General features: G+C 39.5%; 1 protein-coding gene across 5 annotated transcripts in view; it reads left to right on the forward strand.

The window, feature by feature from the left end:
- Nucleotides 1–24,539, forward strand: part of SULF2 (sulfatase 2) — a 97,844-nt gene that overhangs the window by 66,966 nt on the left and 6,339 nt on the right. For 4 of the 5 annotated variants that reach the window (XM_014254129.2, XM_014254130.2, XM_005524889.3 and 1 more), the window contains exons 8-15: nucleotides 316–444; nucleotides 1,414–1,470; nucleotides 2,755–2,884; nucleotides 12,718–12,925; nucleotides 18,400–18,640; nucleotides 20,451–20,547; nucleotides 22,255–22,349; nucleotides 24,394–24,453. In XM_014254129.2, coding sequence (XP_014109604.1) covers nucleotides 316–444; nucleotides 1,414–1,470; nucleotides 2,755–2,884; nucleotides 12,718–12,925; nucleotides 18,400–18,640; nucleotides 20,451–20,547; nucleotides 22,255–22,349; nucleotides 24,394–24,453 — 1,017 coding nt within the window. The remainder of the gene's footprint in view (nucleotides 1–315; nucleotides 445–1,413; nucleotides 1,471–2,754; nucleotides 2,885–12,717; nucleotides 12,926–18,399; nucleotides 18,641–20,450; nucleotides 20,548–22,254; nucleotides 22,350–24,393; nucleotides 24,454–24,539) is intronic. The other variant, XM_014254131.2, reaches the window with a different exon arrangement.

Consider the following 24,539-nt stretch of genomic DNA (forward strand, 5'->3'; position numbering starts at 1 on the left):
CCTGTAAGACACCCAAACAATTTTTCCAATGGTTTTTAAACAGTCTTTTGCAAAAATAAGTTAACTTTACCTTATGAACTATTTTGCTTTCTCAAAAATGCTCTGTACTAATGTTTTAAATATTTGTATTAGTCCCTTTGAATTTATGCATCTTATCTACATATTATATGTTAATTCCCTTCATGAAAAAATCAGATTGTATCCTCTTTTATTTGCACAAAATAAGCCTTTTCAGGTCCTTGGACTCTGTGGAAGCTGGAGTTGCTTGGCATTATTGTATAGACTTTGAACTGTTTTGTCCTATGTTTTCTTCAGGAATCCTCACATTGTTTTGAATATTGATCTTGCACCCACAATTCTAGATATTGCTGGATTGGATATTCCGTCTGATATGGATGGTAAATCCATTCTAAAGCTGCTGGATTCTGAGAGACCAGTAAATAGGTAAGAATTGGAAATGCTGCATGGAGACATGCATGTGTTTGTACAAGAGACTGATCAGGTGTTCAGCAGCATGAAAAGAATTTAAAGGAAAAGATAATAAAATTACCATCTATCTGAGTACATAATACATTGGAAAGTCTGAAGACTATTATTGTATGTATTGTATACTGAAGGCATATACAACTCATGTCAGTTATTTATTTTCATTTTGGCATGTTCATATTCTAGATGTATGGCATATGTGGCATCTGTATATACTAAATGTAGTCTGTGTAGATGTGAGAGGGCTACACATGAAGGTCTTTAGCTATGTAAGTTAAAGATATAAATGTCTTTGTGGCATCATTTTTAGCAAAGCATTTCATATTGAATAAGTGGTAAAATAATTGAAGGCATTAGTTGTGTATCATGCTATAATATAAGGACAGGCTAGCACTAAAAAACTGCAGTTTTTATTTAAGATTTTCTATCAGTACTTCCATTGGAAAAAGACTGAGGAAGAGAATTAGACTTGCTAGAGAATGCTTGCAAGAGAAAATCAGCATAAAAAGGGAAGGAGAACTATTTGCTTTACAAGTAGCTGGGTGGAGGGAAAGGGGGACTGGGACAGCTGCTTTAGAATAGGATACTTTTTCAGTAGATGCAGGATAAGAGCCAAAATTTGAGTCAGGCTTAATTTGTGATCCTTTGTGAACAAGGAAAATTCAGTTAATCCCTTGTGCCTTAAACATGCTTATGGTGAAGAAATTGTACTGTGTAAACCTGTTGTGGATTTTGTTCTTGTGAGAAAAAGATATCCTATGGTTTTCAGTGGAGAGGTGTACGTCCCTGCTTCATAGAGTTGGGTGTCCTCTTGTGCAGTTACGTGGCATGTTTCTTGTTGGAATTAGGGGTGGGAGAGAAACCTAGGTCATAACTTGGTTATTGGTTTTGTGGGAATTGTGTTTTCCTCTCTTCATTTTCTCCTAGGTTTCATTTAAAGAAAAAGATGAAAGTGTGGAGAGACTCATTCCTAGTGGAAAGAGGGTAAGGAAAGTGTTAATCACAAAGCCCAGCCTTTTTAAATAGAAGGATATTGAATAGCTAAAGCCAAAGCAGCACTCTGCTGCAGTTTGAAGCCATTTAGCTGTGCCAGCAGGGACACGGCTGCAGTATGCCTAATGGCAGTGATTGTGTGATTGGAGGGAATGGATGGCCTCTGCCTACAACCCGCTTAAATTGTGCTCTTGTAGTGGGGGAATGGGAGTTTACTTGGATTGAGGGATGGGAAGACATCCCATTTTGCTTTCAGCTGCTGTCCCCTGCCCTCCTGCTTGTATCATGGGATTATGAACAACCCTCTCTGCATCTTCATCTGCCGGCCATTCGCTCTACACCTCTGACTTAATATATAAATGGAGGCATGAGGGATTTGCAAAGTGCAGCCCTGTGGAATGAGATGTAGTCTCTCTATATTGACAGTTGTCACTGCTTGTAACCCGACATGTAACACAGTGTCTTGATTTTATATGTTTTTATATGCTTCCTGAAAACAGGACATGAATAACTTGTATGTTATTGGACAGGCTAAATGCTAGCTTCTACTGAACTGTTAAGTTTTGGCTACCAGAGATGGTATGGACTTGGAAAATTACTCCTCTGAATCTTTTCAGCTAACTATATTTGTATGTTAGAGTTAATATTAGGTTAATGCAACAACATCAATGGAAGAAAACAGACTTAGGAGAGAAGGCTTAATGTCTGTATCTAAGCAACTCACTCAGATCCTTCCTGACATGTCACTGGTACAGCCACATGTGTTGTCCGCCACCATGGCACAGCCTGTGAGCCACCAACACTGAACACCCAGCCCACAAGGGAACCAGGCATGGGACCAGGGACGAGAACACTGCTCAGTCACTGGGGCACCCGGGGCCCCTTTCACTCCACAGCAGGGCAGGGATGCAGCACAGCATCACACCCTCAACTATAGAGAGCCCTACCACACCTTATCCTTAAAAAAAATCCATTATTTACAGTGTTCATTATTCTTCTATTACCAAATAGCAATCCAGATATCCAACTAATCCAGTTTATCCATCCCAGGAAATTACTCTTCCAGCACTGAGCAGCAGTGAAGTGTATCTGTTTTCTGTGCAAGGCAGAGTCCAAATCTTGGATTTGGGTCTGGTGGGGCTTTGTGAGAAAAGGCCAGATGCTTGTGTTTGCTTAGAACAGAGAATGGCTGTGACTCCTAAGAGCACACAGCAACCCGTACTAAATCAGGTTTTGCCTGATTTAGTAAGAATAATGGTTTTATTTCTTTCTCAGTAAACTGCTGCATAAAAGGGAGAACGAGAAGGTAGATGCCCAAGAAGAAAACTTTCTACCCAAATTCCAGCGTGTGAAAGACCTCTGTCAGCGAGCTGAGTATCAAACAGCTTGTGAACAGCTTGGCCAGGTAAGGCATTGTAACCCCTGACTGCTCGTAAGCAGTTGTAACTGGGCTAAGCTCAACACCTTAACTGTGTCAACATCCTTCACCTCATCGTCAATGCCAGCGTGTAACTCGAATGGCTCTTTCTGTGGCCTTTGGTCAAAGCTTTATTACAGCTTTTATGAGATTGACTGTCAGTCAGGAAATTGCTGATAAAAATGTTCTGTATTGATTCCTGACTATCATTAAGAAAACCACTTAGGCTGTTTTAATGTTTTATTTCCCAAAGAGAATGTGGTTTGGGATTCATTAGTGATGAGAACCTACAAAGTACATAAGAGATTGGTCTTGTTCAAATACATACGGCTTTGAATTCTCTCTTTAATGAATTTTGTTGTTGTTGGAATTACCTGCAGTAATGGGAAACTAAAATTCTGTTAACTCAGTATATCCCTCCTCTTAACAAAAATACACTGGAGAAACACGTGCAGTTTTTACTGGAGGCAAGCTGTGTGCATATGGGCATAAAGCTCATTGATTGTGTGTCATTTCCCTTGTTGCATAACTGTTTTGGGCAGATATGACAATATGTTCACTTTGGATACAAGTTATATAGAAGAAATTAATGGGGAAAAAAAATTTAGGGTAGTATCAATACATGGTCTTGACATGCACAGGAGAGGATTTTGTAAGTTTACCAGAGCAGTGCAAAGGCAAAGCATGGCTACCTCCAGAGAGTTCACCACTCTTGGCAAAATTGACTCTGTCATTGCTTTCTCATACAGTATGGGTCAGAGAACCCCTTTCCAAGGGACTGTAACACATTCTGTGGACAAAGGGTGAAGGTAAATGGGTCCACGTGCTAATGTGTCTGTTATCACACTGGCATTGCCTCATATCCCAGCAGCACTGAGGGCTGTCAGGATAACTTTGTGAAATAAAACTGTTCTTGCAGACAGGATATGCATGACTTACCAAGCTACATTCAGTAATGGACTACTTAGGCTGCACTAGTTCATTTTTTTACTGTCAAAAGCCAGATGCCATACTTCTGGCTCTACTGAACATGTAGTTCAATGCACCTGTGAAATGAGTCTGTTGCTCCTTAGGTGTTTGGATCCAATTTATATGAATAAGAATTTTCCAGATGTTCTTTTCCTCCTGTGGCTTCTATGTCAGATTTAGTATTCAGAGCAATTATAATGTCCTGTTCTTTGTAAAAATACTAAACATAAAGGAATATTATAAGCAGTAGTTATTGTCATCAGAAGTCTTGAGCTGAAATTTTAGCTGCATGGGAGCAAGCCATTGTTTTATGAATTTGCAATGTTATTTGAGGAACTGGAGGAAAAGTTATTGTTTCTACTGCAACATTGCCCAGCAAGTAGTATGGGGAAATACAGCTTTTTTTCCATCACTGTTTTCTCTTCAGAAGAAGTATAAAATGTCAACTCTGTTTGTTAAAACTTAGAGTTGACATTTAATAGTCAAAATTACCAATAAATTCCACAGTATAGATATGCTAATAAGAGATGTTTGTGCTACATCCTCATTGTCAGGAGACAGAGAGGAGAATTGTTTTGAGCACTTCAGTCAGGCATAATAGGAAGTGATAGGATGAAATTGAGCAAAAAAATAAATTTGCATACGACATCAAGAAAAGTTTGCCGAACAATCAAGTCAATTAAAATCTGTGAAGGGCTCTCAAGGGAGTCTCAATCCATCTAAACCCTACTCTAGAGAATATGTCCTAGTAGTCTGTCCTAGACAGTAGAAATACTGGGAGATGAATGTACTTATTTTAGGATAAATTGTCTAAATTTGGGTGCACCCAAAAATCTCTTCAGAGTGAAGGAAGACTAACTTCTCAAATGACAAATGGGTGTTGTCTGTTTGCTAGTGCAGTAAGTAGAATGAACCCAAGCTAGTAACATACCTCTTGCCCTGGGGAGTTGATGTTATGCAGATACAGTGGTTATTTAGCTGATCAGGTCCTGCAGGACACTATTCAACAGTACTTGGAGTGTTCAGCACAAAAAGTGAATTTTCATATCCTGATGCAAAGATAAATACCTGTCTGGGTCAGAATTAGTTGAAAGCTTGTTGAAGTTATTTGGACTCTTTCTTTTGACTTAAACAAGTTTTGGGGACCTGCTATTCCATGCACATGGAAATCTGAGCAGTCCCACAGAATCTGCCATGGGAATCTGTGTGCTGCCATGTTTTCTTTTTCAGTTATTAGGGTTTGGTGTGTGTTAGTTATTTGCATACAACAAAGGGTGACTGTACAAACAGATAAAAGAGCAGCTCAGCATTTGTATTCAAGGATTTAAGAGGCGAGTTCTTTCCACATGAAATTAAACAAAAAAAAATTAAAAAAAAAAAAAAAATTGTAGTGCCTAATGGCTCCCACAGAATTTTTTTCTTTTCAGTGTAGTTTAGCCTTTCATTTGAAGCTGGCTGGTGAGTGGGTTGAAGCTGACCCAGTTTTATCTGGTAGCCTCCATTAATGTGCTTTTGTGGAAGTCAATTATGATACCAGCATTGCTCTGTAGAGTACTCCCACAGTATCATAACAACAGCTGCACAAAATCTCCCTTTAAGTAAGTTGCTGGTTTTGTGCACATTTGATAAACATGCAATACCTGCAGCAGTGTTGATTGTTATAGGGAATCTAACCTGAACTTGTAAAAACACCCTAAATTTAATTTTTTTCTTTAGCAGGACCTGGCGTAGTACAATAATACTGCTAACTCATGAAGAGAAATAGTTGCCTGATTTCACATTGTTTCCTTTTCAAATACATTTTATTTTCAAAGCTTTATTTACATGCAAATCTGATACAAGTAGAAATTGCCTTTGAATAGCATTAAAAGTATCATTTTATGTGGCAGTTTTCACAGGAGAACATTCAAAATGCAAATGTTTGCACTTTGTTTCTTTTAAGTGTTCTGCAAATGAAAGACACAGTCATAGAGTCTTCCCTCCAATTGCTTTTTACTATACCAGGATCATGAAGGGGTACGCCCTTTCATAACTGGCCTGAAGATACCATCAGTAAAAGCAGGTCACTTACTTGCTTGGTGCCTCCAGTTCTCTCACATAACATGGCATACCAGTGATGAAAACTATTCTGTTCAGTGTGTGCCTTCCTTAGCAGTTCAGAAATGGCACCTCTACATCATAGTCCTGTTTCCACCACAATGGTTATTAGCCATTCCTTAGTGCCAAGGGAGGAGAAAGAGAAAAAAATTGCTTATATTTTTTCCTTTTTTTAAGGCCACTGTAGCTAGTGGTTGTATCAACCAGACCTAGGAAACAGGGTCGGGTTTTAGAAGGCATTTTTTTAAAAACTGGGAAGAAAGTTTTGGATCTGTCTCTTTTGTGGTTTATTGGTACTTTTGTAGCTAGCAGAGATATACTGAGATTATGAAAGAATTTAAGTTATCTTAATAAGTGACGTATATCAAGCCAGCTGAAGTCCAGACAAGTTCAATAACACTTTTGGCAGATCTTTGGAGTTTCTGAATTTCAGAACAGGTTGCACATGAACAACTTTGAGGATTAGATTCTTAATCTATGATCGCAGCAAGAAATTACTTGCTGATAACTTCATAGACTAAAAAGTTTATCAGCCCTGGAACTGATAAAATTAGGAGACAACAAATCACAAAAATTAAAATAATGATGATTTATTAAGGCTGTTATCTCAGGATTGTACTTCCTATGAGGAACTGTAGTTAACAAAACTGTTTTCCTTCTTGAACCAGAAATAGCCTATAATGATTTTCAGAGGCTATTTTACCTACAGGGTTTTTTTGCTTGTTGCTTCACAAACTCAAGAAATGTGCATTTCTGTATAAGAGCATTTTAAACTCCTTGTCATTACAGTATTGGCTGTTTTAAGTGGCTTGCTGAAATTGACACTAATATTTAATAAAAACCCTTCTTTTAAAAATATCCTGATATGGGTAGTGGTGTACTTTAGTTAAAAGACTATTGGAGGTCAGGAAACTGGCTTCAGTCTCAGTGCTGTTACAGGTTCAGTTTGTAGCCTCAAACAAATCAGTTCCCCTTTTGGTGCTGCTGGTTTTTTCCTTCACAACTAATGTAATTTCTACAAAGACTGCACTGACTTCTTAGCTTGTGCAATGCCTAGCACAGCAGCTGGGACCATTTGCTACCACAACCCAATTATTATATTAATAATTAATTATATAATTGTAATCCTAAAATTAGCTGAATACCAGATTCTTCGTTTGCGCACTGGTTGTGATTGTCCCACCTGCCTCACGTCAGCTACAGTCTATGGCATTAAAAAGCCCTCAAATTATTCTGTCAATAAATTGTTCATCTATCTAATCATTTCAAGGTTTGAGTGGTTTGTAGTGTGTGACAACTGAAATTGAGCTGAGAGTTCAGAGGTCTGAATCTCCAAAAATCATGAGTCAATGTAATGAAATTATGTCACGTTGGAATGAAAACCAGGCAGTGGTCTTCCATTTATATACTGATAACATGAAGTAGAGGAAACCAAACTTAATCCTTTGCCAGTGGATGAATGGGAAGAAGGTACTGGGAGAAGGGGCTAACCCATCTCAAAAGGCTCAAAAAAGCAAAAATGTTAAAATGTTAAGGAACTAATACCTGTTGGGAAGAACTAAGGAACTGGGCATAATCAGTCAAAAAGGTAGCTGGGAAGAGAGAGGTCTGACTGCCTGAATCAGAGAGATGTTGTGAAGAAAACATGAACTGATTATTTTAAGTCAACTAGAACAGAGAAGTAGTAATGTATATGAGACAAACAATGGTAAATTCAAGTTGTCAGTTCCCTGAACTTAGAAACATCTGAGCAGTAGGACAAGCTGCCAGCAAAAACAACATAACAACCTCTTGTAGAGGGTCCTGTGTGTGTCTCTCTGGATTTTGTTGCTTTGTCCTCATTAGCCCTATGGAAAATAACACACAGAGCAAACCACAGTAGAGAAGAGATAACTAAACTGTAACTGCACTGTTTCATAAAAGGGAAAAAAATGTATCCTGACTACTCATGAATCAATTAGACTGGAGGTTAGAATTTTTCTAGCCATTAAAAGCAGTTTGTCTGTAGCTCACCATCTAATGGGGCAGCAACACTGGGTTCAGAAGGCATCTGCATGAATTAAAGGCCAATATTACTGATGTGTTTTTCTCAGGTTGTTGGCAAAGACAGAAGACTTTTGTCCTGTAAAAACTTGGATTCCTAGAGGTGTGGGAGCCTTTCTGTCAGCTTAGTGATTAACTTTTAAAAGTTTCACTTTTAACTTATCTGTAAAATAAGGTGGAATCTCTTTGGCATAACAAAAAAAAAAATAAACAAACAAGCTCACCAACAAAAAACAGCTGCTGAGACACACAGATGAATTAGGATTTGGCTCTGAAGGATATGTTTCAATGGAATATTTCATAGCAAGACTTATATGACTGGCTGTTTTCCCCCAAAGGAAGCACTGTCAATCGAGAGACACTCACTGAGGGAAATGAGTTAATTGTAGGAAGAAATCCTACAGGAAAAGTCATGGCTATTTATTTCTGACTGGGGCTTCAGATAATAACTTTGAATTAACATCTGTGAATGAATCTAAAGGAAATAATAGGTTTTTAACACACAGAAAAGTACAATATATCTTTTTCTGGTAATGGGTCATTTGCATCTTCAAGGTGAATAGTGTTACTGGAAGGGAAGAAGGCATCTGTTCAGTCTACAACTGCTGCCATTAAGATTCATGTTTCATAGATATTGTAGTCCTAATTTAGTCTTGGATACATATAGCAGATAGTTTAGGCTGGACAGAACATGTTACAAAGGGTGATTTTATTTTCTTTTCCTTTCCAGCGTACATTTGAACAAGATTTCTGCTCACTGCCACCAACTTGTCTATTAAACTAATAAAGTCCAGACTTTTCTGCGTTGCAAATAAATAGCTGGGTAGCATGAGTTGTGCAGTGGGAAGTGGGATAGGGGATGAAGCAGAAGCATCAGAACAAGCTTTGCACAACTGTTGACAGAAAGTATGAGCACAGCAACTAACTTGGCCTGGGGATGGTGGGAAATCTCCAGCTGGAACAGCTTTAATATTAAAAGGTGGTGTCTGGAAAGTTTTGCACAATGTGAGTTTGATAGACTTCAGGATATATTGCAAAAGCCATTTATGTGATGGTTTGAATAGCTGTTCTGCCAGGCTTTGCAGCAGGGAAAGACAGGTTCTTCCTTTGGAATTTTGACATGAGCTGGGATGAAGATTGTGGAGCAGTCTGGGTTTTCCACTGAGTTTTGGTTGGTGTTAAACTTCCCTCTCTTTCAGGACTTTCTGCTTTTGAGGTGTTACAGGCTAGAGGTCTTGATTTAGGAACATATCATTTGCCCTAATGAAGAAAATATCTGAAAAGTTTGGGGCAGGTGATGATCTAAGGGTTTTTAGTTTTCTTCACAGTTGAGTTAATCCACTATTTATAACTAATTATCTTTTGCTGCTCTATGGTTATCATGTTTACCTGTGAGCCAAAGTATCTCTGGGGCACTCTGAAGTTATTCATATAAAGATTTAATTATTTGATTATCTCTTAAAAAATATTTTAGTTGCTTTCCGGGCTTTCCACAGGTATTTGCATGATCACAGAATTGCATAAAGGTTGGAAAGGACCACATGGATCATCTCTTCCAACCTCCCTGCTCAGGCAGGGTCATTCTAGAGCACATGGCAGAGGACTGTGTCCAGATGTTTATGGAATCTCTCCAGGGATCTTATCTACACCCTCTCTGGCCAGTATGTTCCAGTGTTCAGTCATGTGCACTGTAAAGAAGTTCTTCCTCATATTCAAGTGGAACTTCCTGTGCATCAGTTTCTGCCCTTTGCCTCTTGTACCAAGGGTACAAGTCAACTTGGTCAGCACCAAGCAGAGCCTGCTCCATCTTCTGACCCCTCCCTGCATACACCAGCAGGCAGGGGTGAGGTCTCCTTCAGCTGAACAACCCCAGCTCCCTCGGCCTTTCCTCAGCAGGGAGGTGCTGCAGTCCCTTCATCTCTGCAGCCTCTGCTGGACCTGCTCCAGGAGCTGCATGCTTCTTGTGCTCTGAGGAGCCCAGAACTGGACACAGCACTCCAGATGTGCCTCATTAGGGCTGAGCAGAGGGGCAAGATCAGCTCAGGGAAGTGACAGCACACTCCAGGACACCACTGGCACTCTTGGCCCCCAAGACGCACTGCTGACTCATGGACAACTTATTGTCCACCAGGACCCCCGAGGTCCTTCGCCACAGAGCAGATGATATGCTGTGCACTAGAAGGCAATTTAAAATGCCAGAATTAACAGTGTTTAAAGTTTCCTAATGGTTAAGCAGAGGTTTTCACATTTTTCTTGCAATTCCTGCCCTTTTCCCCTAAGTTTGAAATCATCCCGTGGAAATGACTGTAGCTGATAGAGCCATGATATCAACCTAGAGAATTTGCATTTGGACCTACAAGCAGACCCAAGGATAAGCTGTTGAATCCCAGACATATTCACACACATACCTGTATCTTTTTGGGGAAAAAAGTAAAGGCCTGAGACTTTCCTTCCCCTGCTCTCTGCCCCCTGCCCCCCCATGTGTTCAGTGCTTGCTTCTAATGTAATTTATGTAGCTCTGCACTGCAGTGGGGCCTGTTAATCCATACAATGTGCCCCTCAGCAAAGTCTGAGATGTTTTCACTGTAGCATACGGCTGCACCAAAAACTAAAGGATTTTTTCCAGTTCACCTGGAGGGGAAGAATGAACATCAATCTCTTGACAAGAGATGAAAGAAATAGAGAAAAAATATTTTTTGGCCACACATCAGAGTACTTGCAGTAATTCCCATCATGGCATTGAACTTGCCGTCTGCTGAAACTTCATTTTTCATGTATTAAAATGTACCTAGAGCATAGAACTCTACTGAGCAGAAAATGCAGTTTGTTTATATATTTTCAAAAATAATTGAAATGAGAAAGCAGCGACAAACATTTTTACATCTCTATTAGTTGTGAAAGAAAGCATTGCTTATTCTAGTAAAATAACTTTTTGTTCAAACCTCAGTCTGTATATACATCAATCAGTGTTAGGCATTTATAAAAGTAAGAAAGCAATTTATTCTTCAGATGTGAATTCTTGACTGCCTCTAAATAAATATGTACTGCTTTACAGATGAAGATAGTCATGCAAAGGTCTCATTGTCAGTATCTCTCCTTGATGTCCTGATTCATTGTGCTGTAAGTTAAGCTGGGTTTATCTGCATCAGAGCAAGGCTTGGGCTGTACACGAGGCTGAACAACGGATACATCTCAGGAGACTTGGGATCCAGGTGCCTGAGGAAATCAGTGGGCACACTATAAAACAGAGCATTTTAAATAAGAGGTTGTGCCATGGTGATAGGTAAATGTGCTGTAACTGTAACTTTTGACTCCTATTAAAATCTGATAATAAAAGCACAGTGATCTTGCCTTCTTACTTTGCTGTGAATTCCTGAAAACAAGGGAGTGAATGTCAATGAAAAATATAGGCCTTGTTGTCCCAGCCTTTGCACACCTTGCTATGCAAACCGAAGTGGCTGAGTCTCCCTTGTAGAGCTGCAGGCTGCTGTAAAATATCATCTTCCTTGGAAGATGCTGCTGGTTTTACTTCTGTTTTTTTATTCGGAAAATTATCAATATTCAGTGAATCTGGGAGGCACAGGCTTACAGGATTTTGTAATAGAGAGGAAGAGGAACTCTTCACAAGACTCAACAAGAAATCAAGTGTTTCTGAGAAACTTTTTTTAAAGCAGTAGCAACTGCTATTCTGAGGGTTTTTTTATGTGGCTCTAAGCCTTTGTAGCTAGTGAAGTGTTGCTAAATTAATGAGTAGGTGAAATAATTTTGTGATGTACCTGGGAAGTGGGTGGAACTGCTGTGCCAGGTTGAAGGCAGCTAAACACCCTTGGTGCAGCTCTGACAGCAGCACAAAGGAACTGTGAGCCAAATTACTTCAGGTTTTGAGTATCAGTGTGAACTGGAGATCAGGGACACTATTTTCTCTAGTTTGAGTGCAAGAGGGAGGGGTTTCTCACTTCAGAGACATCCAGTGCAGCTCACTATTACAAGTCAAGCCCAAGGGTGTTGAATGGAAAAAGCTGTTATGAGAATCACTCATATGGATGATTCCATGATGGAGATAAACTAATGCAGCTAAGGACTTCCATAGCTGATCTGACCCTTTGAAATGTCATTGAAGAGAAACAGGCGCTTTTGTAGAGCAATCCTGGAAAACACTTCATCCCTGAAGGTGTTCAAGGACAGGTTAGATGGAGCTCTGAACCACCTGATCTAGTGAAGGGTTAGGGTTAGGGTTAGGGTTAGGGATGGCAGTGGGGTGGAACAAGATGGTCTTTAAGGTCCCTTCCAACCCAAGCCAGTATATCATTCGATCTGGAGAGCTTCCATAAAGCTGAAAGGTTTTGGTCCCACTGTGTTGAGAGATTCAATAAGACTCTCAGGATTAGAATATGGCTTGAATGTCCTTGGTTTATGCCACAGTTATGCTTCTGAAAGTTGCCACTTGCCACCTTTATGTTTTTAGCTGTAGTACTGATTTTTAAAGAAACTTTGATTGTTCTGCCTCCAGGAGGCAAAATCAGAAACAAATGCAATGGTGTTCCAAAGAGCTGCTGTTATGTCTGAAAGTGGAAGATTACAAAAATCTGGTTTGATAATACATGATAGCTGAGCCCCATTCTACTACAAGGAATATCTGATACATTGCTGGAGCTGGCCATTAGACTGACCATAGCTGGGACAGCTTTTTAATGACCAAATTTTTCTTCCAGAAGTGGCAGTGTGTGGAAGATGCCAGTGGAAAACTCAAGCTGCACAAGTGCAAGGGTATGGCAAGCTTGCCAGCTGCAAGCAACAGCAAAGCTGCCTCCAGTATTTTGCCCAAGTATTACAACAGCAATAGCAAAGACTGCAGTTGTGAAGACAATGAATACAAGCTGAGCCACGTCAGACAGAGAAAGAAACTCTTCTCCAAGAAAAGTAAGCAAACCCACTGCATCTTCTGTCTCTGCCTTAGAAAGCTGTTGTTTGCTGACTCATAACTGTCTTTGACTGCCATAGGCATTGAACTGTGTTAGCATATTTCCTGTGTATCTCAGCTATGAAACAGCATGTCTCATATTGGACAATCAGATTTGAGAATATCTGTCTTCAGGGAGAATGTTTACTTCTGGGAAATGCAGTGCCCATGCTGAAAAGGCAAATTGCACACAGTTACATAGGCCATGCAACATGAACAGTGTTCTACAGCAAATACTTCAGTTTTCAGTAGCTCCTGCAATGCTTGGAGCTGTTATTTCAGTAATTTATTTTTAATAAGGATATGTGTACTTTGTTACAGAAGCTGCTTGCTTCTAACATCCTTTTATTCTGCTCAGTCAGCAGAGACAAGGCTGACTTTTAATCAGAGATAACAACCAAAGAGGATGACTTTTTTTGGTTTCCTTGGCACAGATTAGTGCTTTTCCAGAATGCCCATTTTACAGACTGTTAAATCTTAGTCAGACTAACATGTATATTTGAAGTATATAGTCTAATTATAGATTAGAGGTAAATGGCAACACAGGATTATTAATTACTTGTGATGTTTCTTTCACTCCACAAACACAGAGCCTTAATTATTTAGCAGATTCTGTATAATGGCACAAACTTGAAACAAAGTTTAAATTTATTTTCTCCCATTATATTTGTTTGGCAAGCTGTTAGTAGTGACTAAACAAATTCCTAGTTGAAAAAAAAATTACTGGTTCCATCAACTATACTTGGTATTTAAATATGTGGTACAGCCGATAATCTGTAAAGAACAGTAGAATTTGTACTTATTTAGCTGCTATTTTTTAAGTCACAGAAGGAAGTTAAGTCATGGGGAGTCAACAGCAGTAGGTGGAAGGCACTTAATGAGGACAAGAAAACAATTTAAGTGAGAGCAACATAATGCTATCTGATAATACTTAACGCCTACTTAAGTACTTCTCATTGTTGCTTTCTAAACATTAACTAATTTTCACAATGTCCAAAGGAGGTGGTTAAGTGTATAATTACCATTAGTTTATGTACGTAGGAAGTTGAGGTAAAAAAAGTGAAACTTGCTTCCTCTCACAGAGGGATCAGAATGGTCCTTGTGTTCTGCTCAGAAGAGACAGAGTTTATACTATACCCTTCAGCTCATTAGCCTCGTTGAACCTTAACACATAAACTTCAGCAATATAAAATAGGATCTTGACAATCACATTGCCATTGCTTGTGTGTAAAGTGAAGTATTTGCCTCCATGGATGCTTTGTTTTTCCCTTTTCCCACATCCAGGGTGTGCTATACAGGGAAGAGGTTAGCTTGGACCTACTGACAGAGAACTTTTCATTTGGTGTTGGCTATTCTTCTACATGCACCTATCTAATAAATACACCAAATGCAAGTGAGACCAAAGCAGTGCAAGTCAAGGTAACATACCAAGGTTTTTCTAAACAGCTTATGTGGAAAGCTGTCTCACTGGACTGTGGTTAGTTAAGAGAGTCACCTGGATACTCATGATGTGTGTTTGGGTTTTTATGACCTGTTCTGTGAGACTTGGGTTAAAGTGTGGTCTTGTGCTGGGTTGCATAATTGTTAAGGCACCTTTGGGGTCTGCTACTCAGGATCTGATGAATTCATGAGATTACATTGCAGCCCTGTTTGAATGCCAGTAAATGCTATTCATTAGTTTGAACTGCTGCCAAACAGAAAATAGAAGGTTTTAACTGGACTAAGGGTCACATCCACTTTAATACAGTAGTTCCAGGCAGTAGCGGAGTTTTGAAGGAAATGCTCTGATCGCTCCTTTCTGTTGGGCACAACAGAGATAGATTTGCAAAAGATCATTTTGCAGGATTCCAATCTACAGTTACTTGCAGAAAAGCGGAATGGATGCCCTCCATCTAGGGTGCATGAAGCATCTTGTAAACCCTAACAGGGTATAAGGACTGGTCTTTCGGAAAGACTGAAACCAGTTACAGTGTAGTGAGAACAGATGGTCTTAAAGACCAGACAAAATTGCTGGTACAGGGGCTGGAGCACCAGACGTTTTGATAAAATAATTATTTTCTAGTGTAGGCATGGTCTAGAATGCATTTTCAGGTGCATGAGTGCATTTAGCAGACAACGGTGTTTTCTAAATTAAGGTCAGTTTCACAACAGGACTGTGTGATAAATGTGCCATTTGGACAATGTAAAAATACGTAACTCAATAGCAAAGTATTTAAATGGCAGAAACCCATAAACATTAATATTGGGTATGTCTGGATTTAGGTGTCTGGGATGTTTGCATTCTTGTCCTCCTTATTTCTTTAGTATGCTCTTATTTTTTTAAGAAGGATCAAACAGAGCTTTGCAGTACATAGAAAGTTTAAAGTAAATAATGAGCTCTCAAAATCTTTGGCTGTATTGTGGCCTATTATGTTTTTCTTTCTGTGGATTTGATCTCTTCTTCCTGCTATGAACGGGTGTATGTGATTAAAGGAATTCTTAAGCTGCATGTAGGAAAATGATGGTAGGCCACACTGAATAATAAAGAAACAGATGTGTGTACAAAGAGCCTAGTGCATTTTTATTCACATTTCCCCCACATTCATTTTACTTTTCAGGTGGTCTCAATGCTAGATCAAGCTAACATTTTTAACAACATTCTTTGTCACAAAAAAAAGTCCTTTCCTTTACAGATAATGCATTTGAAGTATGATTTTTAATGGCAGTTGTGAAAATGGGATACAAGAAAGTACCTCTAAACTTTATCCATGTTTCTAGACAGAAGAGGTATTTTTTTAAAAATTGCTTTGAAGTGCCCAGTTTTACTTTGTGTTACCAGAAAAAAAAAAAAAAAAAGCTCTTTTGTGTACCAAACACAAAATACATAGATCTTAGTGGAAAACTTCATTCCTTTCAGGTTCCAACTAGTTTTGAAGACAGACATGCTGGTCAAGTGGTACAACACCAGCTGCATGAGTGGGGCAGTTGGCTTTCATGGCTTAAATTCCTCTGGACTCCATTTTGCAACTCAATTTTGAGGTTGCAGCTTCTTACCAATACCATCTCTGAGACAACTGGTTTCTGTAGTACTTGAGGAAGAGAGGTGTAAGATTGAGAGAGCTTACCAAAACCAGACTTTAGTAACACGAAGAAGGGAGAATAGATGTTTTTGGCCAAATATTTAACAGCCCTGAATTGACTATTTGTAGGCTGTGTACAGAGGTAAATAGATTTGAGAGTAAAATCTGGGGGAGGATTGATAATAAGTAACTAAACACTAGTATTTATGCCTGCAGTGCACTTAGCAGATGGGAGTGCACAGTACAAATGAATATTGATCTTATTAAATATTTTAACCACTTCAGAGTCTGATATTAATCACAGCACTGAGTCAGCACTGTGGGTAGCATGTTAGGATAATAGAAGCAGTCCTTTATGAGCTGCCTTATTCCACACCAAGTAGTTAGTGCTAAGGCTGTGTTAGTCTGGCTGCAAAGGGAGGGGTAACCTGGCTCCTAGCTGTTCAGGGACATGTAGTTGATGGTTCCCTGGGGATATCTACTGAGGTCCAGCATGCTGGATTGGTGTATTAGACTTCGAAGGAAGATTAGTTGTTAGGTGGCTGAGCTGAACAAGATAATATGAAGGAACGATTAAAGAAATGGCAGTTTATACTTAATATCTCATTGGTAGAGTATAGCTTTTTAGAACTTCCTCCTACCTTGGAAAAGATGGAAGTTTCTTTCTCATTTATTCAAAATTTCCTGAATGGGTGCCTGAAATAGGACTGGTCTTTTGTGGCTTTTTTTATCCCTTCAGTAGTGACTCACCTGGCTTAATATCAGCAGTAAACTTTGAATCACACATGGAAAATGTGCAAAGCCAGACAATCCAGCTGGTATTCTGCTTTCTGTGCATCATGCTGACAAAAATATCATGCTTGGCCCAGTTTCAGGTGGGAGGAGATGTTTATTCTGCTTCCCACACTCTGCAAAATGGCTATTGAGACTGTGCGGTCTATCTGAAGTGAATGTAACATTTATTGAAAGAAGTCATTCTGCATTAATGCCAGAGTGTGACAGTTAAGGCACTTTTTTATCAGTTTTGGTTCTTTGACCTCTTGTTCCGTATTTTCTTTTCCCCCTACTTATTTTGCTGGGGAATTTATCTGACTGAATAAGCTGGCCTTTCTGTGGAGCTTGGAATTGCAAGAAGGATCGGTCTTCTCATTTGGCACATTGGTTGAATTTTCCATTTATCAGATGGCAGAGAGAAGTCCCATCTCACAAGGTGGGCTATGTGTTTCGGTCTCTTTAAATGAGAAGTGACCAAAGGATCCAAGGGACTCAGTTGTTTCTAGTATTGTCTATGGTAACTCCAAGCCTCATATACAGAGTAAAGCCTCAGGCTCCCCTAGGGCAGGGAGCACAAGAGTCTGTGGTACCTAGGTTGTACTTTTCGATCAAGGAATGAGATGATTTTGCCTAATGAGTGACTCTCAGCAGTTGCTGGTGGTGAGCAGGAAATACGGTCAGAGATGGACCCTATCATACAGCAGGGAAGTTTAAATACAGATTTTAGATTTCATAACTAGGTTTTCTTTGTGCCATTCCAGACCAAACAGAAGAAGAGTTCTGGGGACCTGGGCTGGAACAGAGAACTTTGGAAAATAGTAATAGGGAAAAGATCAATGAGAATCTCATACTGCACAGTGTCAATTCATAACAAATATTTAATTTTGTTTTTGAGCTGCAAATGCAGAAGCAGGGTTTGAGGGAGTATATAGCACTGGAGGGTGGTGCTTCACAGAGAAACTGACTGACTGGGCTGCACATCAGGAAAAGAATTGCAAAGAAAAAAATTGCATGTGGATAAAAGTAAGGATTGAGGTATTAATCCCTTCCCAAAACATCAAGGATCTAGCCTTGAAGAATGAAGATAGAACTGGGAAAAGGCTCTGGCTGAGCACTGAGAATACTGGGACAACTTCAAGAATGTGTTGCAGGAATCCTAGCATGGAAGGATTGTATGGTGGACAGCAGAAAAGCACAGGGAGGTGGTCCCTGAGGGTGACTGGCGGCCTGGCTGTCATGACTGTCACAGTTAGTGCTTAAGGAGTCACTGCCATCTGGTGATCATGGGGGAAGAGTAAGCATCCATTTGAATGAGCTACTTGTTCTTACTGGTGCTGGACTAGAGCATTTTCTTTCCCCTTCGCCGTTCTTTTGTGTTTGCCTTGTACCTGCCCTCTGCCTGAGGTATCCATCCACCCACACGTCCGTTCATCCATTCCGAAGTTAAGGAAGCAGCAGCTCACAGGACAATTGCAACAAACACTCTCATCCAGTTAATTCCAAACAGCACAGTAAGGGCCAGGGTTTTTCTTTCCAAGAACCACATAGAGGAGCAAATTGTAACATGCGGTTTCTGGCCCTCTTTGATTTTTTCCATGCAGAATTCAAACCAAGCTATGTCCGGAATCGCTCTATTCGTTCTGTACCTGAGGTGGATGGAGCCACCTATAACCTGGCTTTGGAGGATGGATACCAGCCCATCTTACCAAGGAACATCACCAAGCAGCACAAGGTGCAGAGGGCTGTTTTCCACGAGGAGGAAGATAGAGACATGGGGGAATATAGTGGAACAGGTAGCATTGCAGAGTACACAGCCCCTAATCTGATCAAAGTGACCCACAGGTAAGTGTACATGGTAGATTTTGAAAAGCTTGTGCTCCTTGAATCACTGCTTTACATAAATGGGTGGGTTGAAGTGTGCTAAGCATGTTGTCCCTTTTGGATACCCAGTTTAGCTTCACTAAAATTCTTAGTTCCATGTGTACAATAGTCTTCAGTTTTGTTTTAGTTTTGTTAGTGTGGAGGGGCATGAAGCTTCTGAAGGGCTGCAGCAGTGCTTTTGTGTCTTCTGCCCTGGGTGGAGACAGTAATCACTCATCAGTGCATGTTTCCAGTGAGGACAAGCAAAACTGTTGGTAACGGGGGTGTTAAACCTCCATGAAAGCAGGAGAGGCCTTACCCCTGGAAATCAGTGTGCAGTGGGTAACCTGGGCTGGCTGGAGACCAAAGGCCGTGACTGGAGCATGAACTGGTTTTGTGTCACTGGCTGCTATGTACAGAGTTTTCTGTAACCTGTGCTAAGGAGAGGAAAATCTGTATCATGAATGAAGTTGGATGGACCAGGATCATTGGAAAATGGAACATACTGAGAGAGAGGGAAGGCAATTGTCTGACCACTCTAACAGCTAGAAATAATTTCCTCAGTGGTGAATCTAGGACTGATGATGTCTCTTCAGCTGTACTTTAATTCATTTAGCCACCAGTTCCACTTATGAATTATCAGAAAATCCACCAATCATTATGGGTTACGTGCATTAAATTGTTTAATGACTAGCTCATATAAACATGCAGGAGCCAGGTAGCTGCTGCTGTTGATATCTGTGTTTTCCATTTGACTTCTGTTCACAGAAGTGAACTAGAAACTCACCAATATGAGGAAATGTAGGCATCAGAGAATTTTGCTGTCTTATTCTAGCACTCATGAATGTTCAGGACCCATAAATCACTGTTTGTTTTTTCCCTCTGGAACAAACTGAACTGACTTTTGCCGCCTTAATGAGTGAATCCCAGGTTTGTATAAGGAGCTGTCAGGAGGGTTGTACATTATTTATGAGCCATCCTTAGCAGAAAAGAAGTCTGTGAGGCAACATACATGAGGTGGTTTAAAGAAAATAAAGGAGTATTGCAAATACTCAGCTTTAATTTAAACAAACATTCAGAAATGACTGCACAGTATTCAACCACTAATAAACTTTCCAGGTGAATCTGTGAAATGGTGATTTTTGCTTTCTTCTTTATTAAATAATTTTAAAAACTGGATTTCACTAAATGTTAATGAAGCACACAGATTTTATACTGTCAGAAGGTGTTTTGCTTTCAGAGTGAAGGAGGTACCCTTGAAAGATTCTATTGCTTTTGTAGAAAATAGCAAAACTTCTTTGCTTCTGGTTTGTTGATTTGAGTTTCTTCTCTTTTCTTTATGGTGTAGTAATACATTGTATAAGGAAGTACTTTATCTTTGTTCCTAGCCCTGCATCACTTAATTATGCATCGGGAAATTGCTTCTGAGTAATACTTGCAGTGCTTGCTAGTTAGTAATGGTTATTTATGTAGAAAGGCTAATGAATAAGCAAGAATCCTGTGTAGCACCATTTACATATAGAAATGAAACAGTCAACAGGTTCTGCTTCATAGAAATATTATCATTGAATTTTTCTACTTAAAAACTTCCATGGCAGCTCAAACCCAGACTTCTTTCCCGGCTCAGAGCACACTTGTATTTTCTTGAATGAACATTGCTTTTTGAATTCTGCATGTCACTTCCAATCCACGGTCTCATTTGTCCTGGAGCTGCATTATTAAGAGCAGCTGTTTGCATTGTGTGTGTGTGTGTATCCACTGTAATAAACACTGTTTGCTTTTCCATGCCAAGGTGCTATATCCTGGAGAACGATACCGTTCAGTGTGACACAGATCTGTACAGGTCACTGCAAGCTTGGAAGGACCATAAACTTCATATTGACCATGAGGTCAGTGATGTTTTCAGTGTGTGTTTTTAGCATTGTCTTCTGTGGGCTGATAGCATCATGCTGACTGTCTGTGTGTCTGTCTGGCTTTGGGTGTCTTTGTCCTTCCCTGGAACATTTTGAACTTGCTGGCTGATTTCAGAAGACATTTCAGGAATAATTAAATTATTACAAGTTTGTGAAGACAGGGTGATAAGTGGAGGAGAGAACTGCAACTGAAGGCACAGCTGAGAAATGTCATATGCCTTATGAGACAAAAAAAACTTAAAGCTGTCCCCATCCTGGGGAAAAAATAATCTTTTTAACATCTTAGTAGCCTTGTTCCCCAGTGGGGAACCTCTCAAAACACAGTCCTCCAATAGTATCAAATATATAAGCCCAAGCTTCATTAGTTTTAGTGGTTCTAGAATTAATTTATTTCACTTGCTACTGCTTTTCTTAACCTTGCACTTTGGAATTTAATTTTTTTTTTTAGGATTGGTATATTGAGAATCTGGAGGTAATTTGCCCTATGAAATTTGCCAGTAAAACTTTATCTGACATTTGATAATATAAGCTCAAACCCTTCATGTGTATTGTGTGTGAAAGCAGGTCTAAGGACCAGGTAACAATAGAACAAATGCCAAAGAGAAGCATAAAGGATGGATATCCTGTAATCTCTTACAAAATTACATAAATTCACAGTGAAGTTCTGTGTAAGAACTTCTTTGGCCCCTTTTATTGTAGAGATTGACACACAAGGCAGATAACTTAAAAACTTTCTAGTCTGCCAAGATTAAAAAAGTACAGTTTCAGTATCACCATGGTTTTCCCTTCAAAAAATGTAGCCAGTATGGAATGTCAAAGGAGATGAGAACCCACTTCTGTCCAATTGTGTTTCTGATTTAGGGTCACACAGCTGGATTCTTTGTCCATTTTCCTTGAACACTCTGTCCTGTCTCTGCTTCAACAGTCATAAGCTTCTACTACACCTATGGTCACTGATGGCTAATAGTAGTTCTGCAGACTGTTGTTCACATTAGATTCCTTTGATTTTTCTGCTATGCAGAGGACTGAGGTAGAGGCCTGCAGTAGCCAAGTGGAAATAAGCCATGCTGTGTGTAAGCCAGACTGAGCAAAAGCAGGAGTTTTATTTAGTGAAAAAAAAGGCAATTGAAAATAAACACTATGGCTGGCACAATTAACTGCTGATTGCTATCCATGTATCCAAACACTGCTAAAGCCTGCTATGCAAAGTGACAGAACCTTGCTGTTTTGCTTTTTCAGAACCTTTGAAGAGGGGATTTCAGATCAATCCTGCCCCATCTCCTTTCCAGTGTCAGAACACACTAAAATTTAAGACTTCTTTTTCCTTTGAGCAGCCTTTCTCCCCCTGCAAACGTGCTGTAGAGCACAAGAGGCGCAATCACAGCGGATGCAGGACTGTGTACGTGTCCCCCCATTCTGGCAGCACCGCATTCTGCTTTCAGTCAAGAATCAGAGCAGGAAAACTGAACCAGCTTCCTCCTACTCTAGTTTCCTTCTGGAAAGCTAGATAATTTGAAAATGCTTATTAGTGATGAGAGCTGTGGAAGGTAGTGAAGAGGAAGCTCTTGGTGACAGTAGAATGAGTTTGAGAAGGTTAGAACAGGACTAAATCATGCTGGTTTTTTCAAACCTCTTGGTGCATTTTTTTTCTTTTTTCTTTTTTTTTTTTTTTTTTCTTTTCAGATTGAAACTTTGCAAAATAAAATAAAAAACCTGAGGGAGGTCAGAGGACATCTAAAGAAGAAGCGACCTGAAGAGTGTGATTGTAACAAGCTAAGGTATTTTTTTGTACTTCCAAATAATTATTTGTAGTGTGCAAGTGTAACTGATTTATGTCCTCACAGGAGAGGTTTTGTTCAGGATCTGGTTTGTTCAGTGGCTTTCTGCTTTCTGTACTCCTGTGCATGTATTTGGGGGAAGTTGGGCTACTGCACAGGCACTCCACTGTCTGCCAGGCAGGAGTTTGACTGGGCAGTCGACCTCTTGCTCTGCAAATAAGCACAACAGAAAATCTTCCAATCAAAATGTAGTAACCTAAACAGAATTTGCCGCTGAGAAAAGCTGTTCAGAAAGAGACACGGAGCACCTTCTCGTGCTCATGGTGATGACAGAGTCAGCTCTGAGGCTGTTGAGAGACAGGTATCACTGAGAGTACTGCAGCCACAGTGGCAGAATGCTATGAGGATCACCAAAAAAGGGAAAGCTGTATCTGAATGGAGTCAAAACTGCAAGGCAGCTGTGCTTTAGCTGTGGCTAAAGCACCTGTTTCCAAGTAGACTCTGTGAGAGGATGTGGATAAAACATCTTTATCACACTGGTGTCACAGAATGCCATTTTGAACATAATGCTTAAAACCTCGGAGGCGCAACATCCTCTACAGATGTTTATGATGGTTGTGGATTGCGGATGTGGCCCATGTAGATCCTGCAACATAGTTTCAGCAGCAGATCCACTAAAATATGGTGATCATAAATTTCTTGGGCTACAGGAGCTCATGTCAAAAACTGCTTAAGATGTATCATTCTAGGTGGTAAATAGACAGAATGTTTATATTAGTTTATAATCCACTGCTTTCAAAACTGGTAACTGAGTTTACTCAGTTAATATGTTAATACAGTTAATATGTACTTAAGAGATTAAGTTATTTTTGGTGAATGTTTTACAGAAAATGTAAAAAAAAATATGTTATTTTTCAGACAAATATAAGGTAGACTTAATATTCATGCATAGCATTATTAAGATGACTAATCCCACTGAAATCAAAGAAGTTAATCATCTGAGTCACATAAAGTCAAGTGCTTGCATTGCAATTGCTTTGATTTAGGATTTAGAATTAGTTGATGAAATGCCCAGCATCTCTGCAAAATTAGAAAACTGACTGAAGAAGACAGTTCTTTAATAATTTGACTTTGTTAATTTGTCATACTGATTAAACTTATGAATGCTCCCAAAAGTATTAAGAATTTAAAAGATTCGTTTTGAAGGGGATTTTAATTTGGCAATTAATTGAATTCAGATGTACTGTTTAGAAAACAATGTTTATTAAACTAAGTTTGTGTTTGCTGATTCGTGTAGGTAGTAACTTTACCAAGAAGAAAATATTGCCATTGACTGAGGCTGTTTTTTTGTTTTTTATTTTTAACTTTGGTAACTCCACAGAAAGGAGATTTCTGCAAAATTCTTTAAGAGTTTCTGGAAAGGCAAAGCAGTAGTAACCCAGCAAGAATGTGTATGTCTGCTTACACTGCATATCTCTGAATATATTAGAGACTGCTCTTGCTGGGACAGTTTAATCCATCTTGTTAAAGTTTTCCTGGAACATCCAGTTAGTAATAATGGAGGACACCCTCACCCCTTCTCCCAGCCCTACAAAGTACAGCTGGTATTGAAATTTTTGCATTCAGAAGGAAAATAACAGGAGGGTAGTATAAACTTGTCATTATCTAAACAAATTAGGGAATATTCAGTTGCAGAAATGTAATGCAATTATAAATCTATTTATGCTATGTGCCTCATGTAGAGAAACAACCAGTCAAAATTAAAATAATAGTAAACCATAGCTGGGCATGGATCTACATTGCAATGCAGTGTTAGCACACCGGGTGTCACTGTGGACAAAGGATCTGAGGAAACAGAGACAGTGAGGCTGGGAAGTGCCTGATCCAGTCAAGCGAGGTTGCTTTTATTCATCACATACACTAATAAATTGATGGAAGAAGTGACACTGGATTAAATCTGCTTCAAATCCAGTCTGATAATGTGGTAAAAACGGAGGCAGCTGTCTTGCTGTTGTTCAACAGCAATGCTGTTTTTATTTTCCAGTTACCATTCAAAACACAAGAGCAAACTGAGACACAAAGGATCCAGTCTTCATCCTTTCAAGTAAGTGAAGGCCTGTTCTTTTGAGAGGATGTGGAAAATGTAACATTAATATTTGGTCTGTACACACCAGTTACACACTAGGCAAT

Source organism: Pseudopodoces humilis, chromosome 19 (genome assembly GCF_049639895.1).
Source record: "Pseudopodoces humilis isolate 2021_Gansu_Grassland_sample_001 chromosome 19, ASM4963989v1, whole genome shotgun sequence".
NCBI classification, from domain to species: domain Eukaryota; kingdom Metazoa; phylum Chordata; class Aves; order Passeriformes; family Paridae; genus Pseudopodoces; species Pseudopodoces humilis.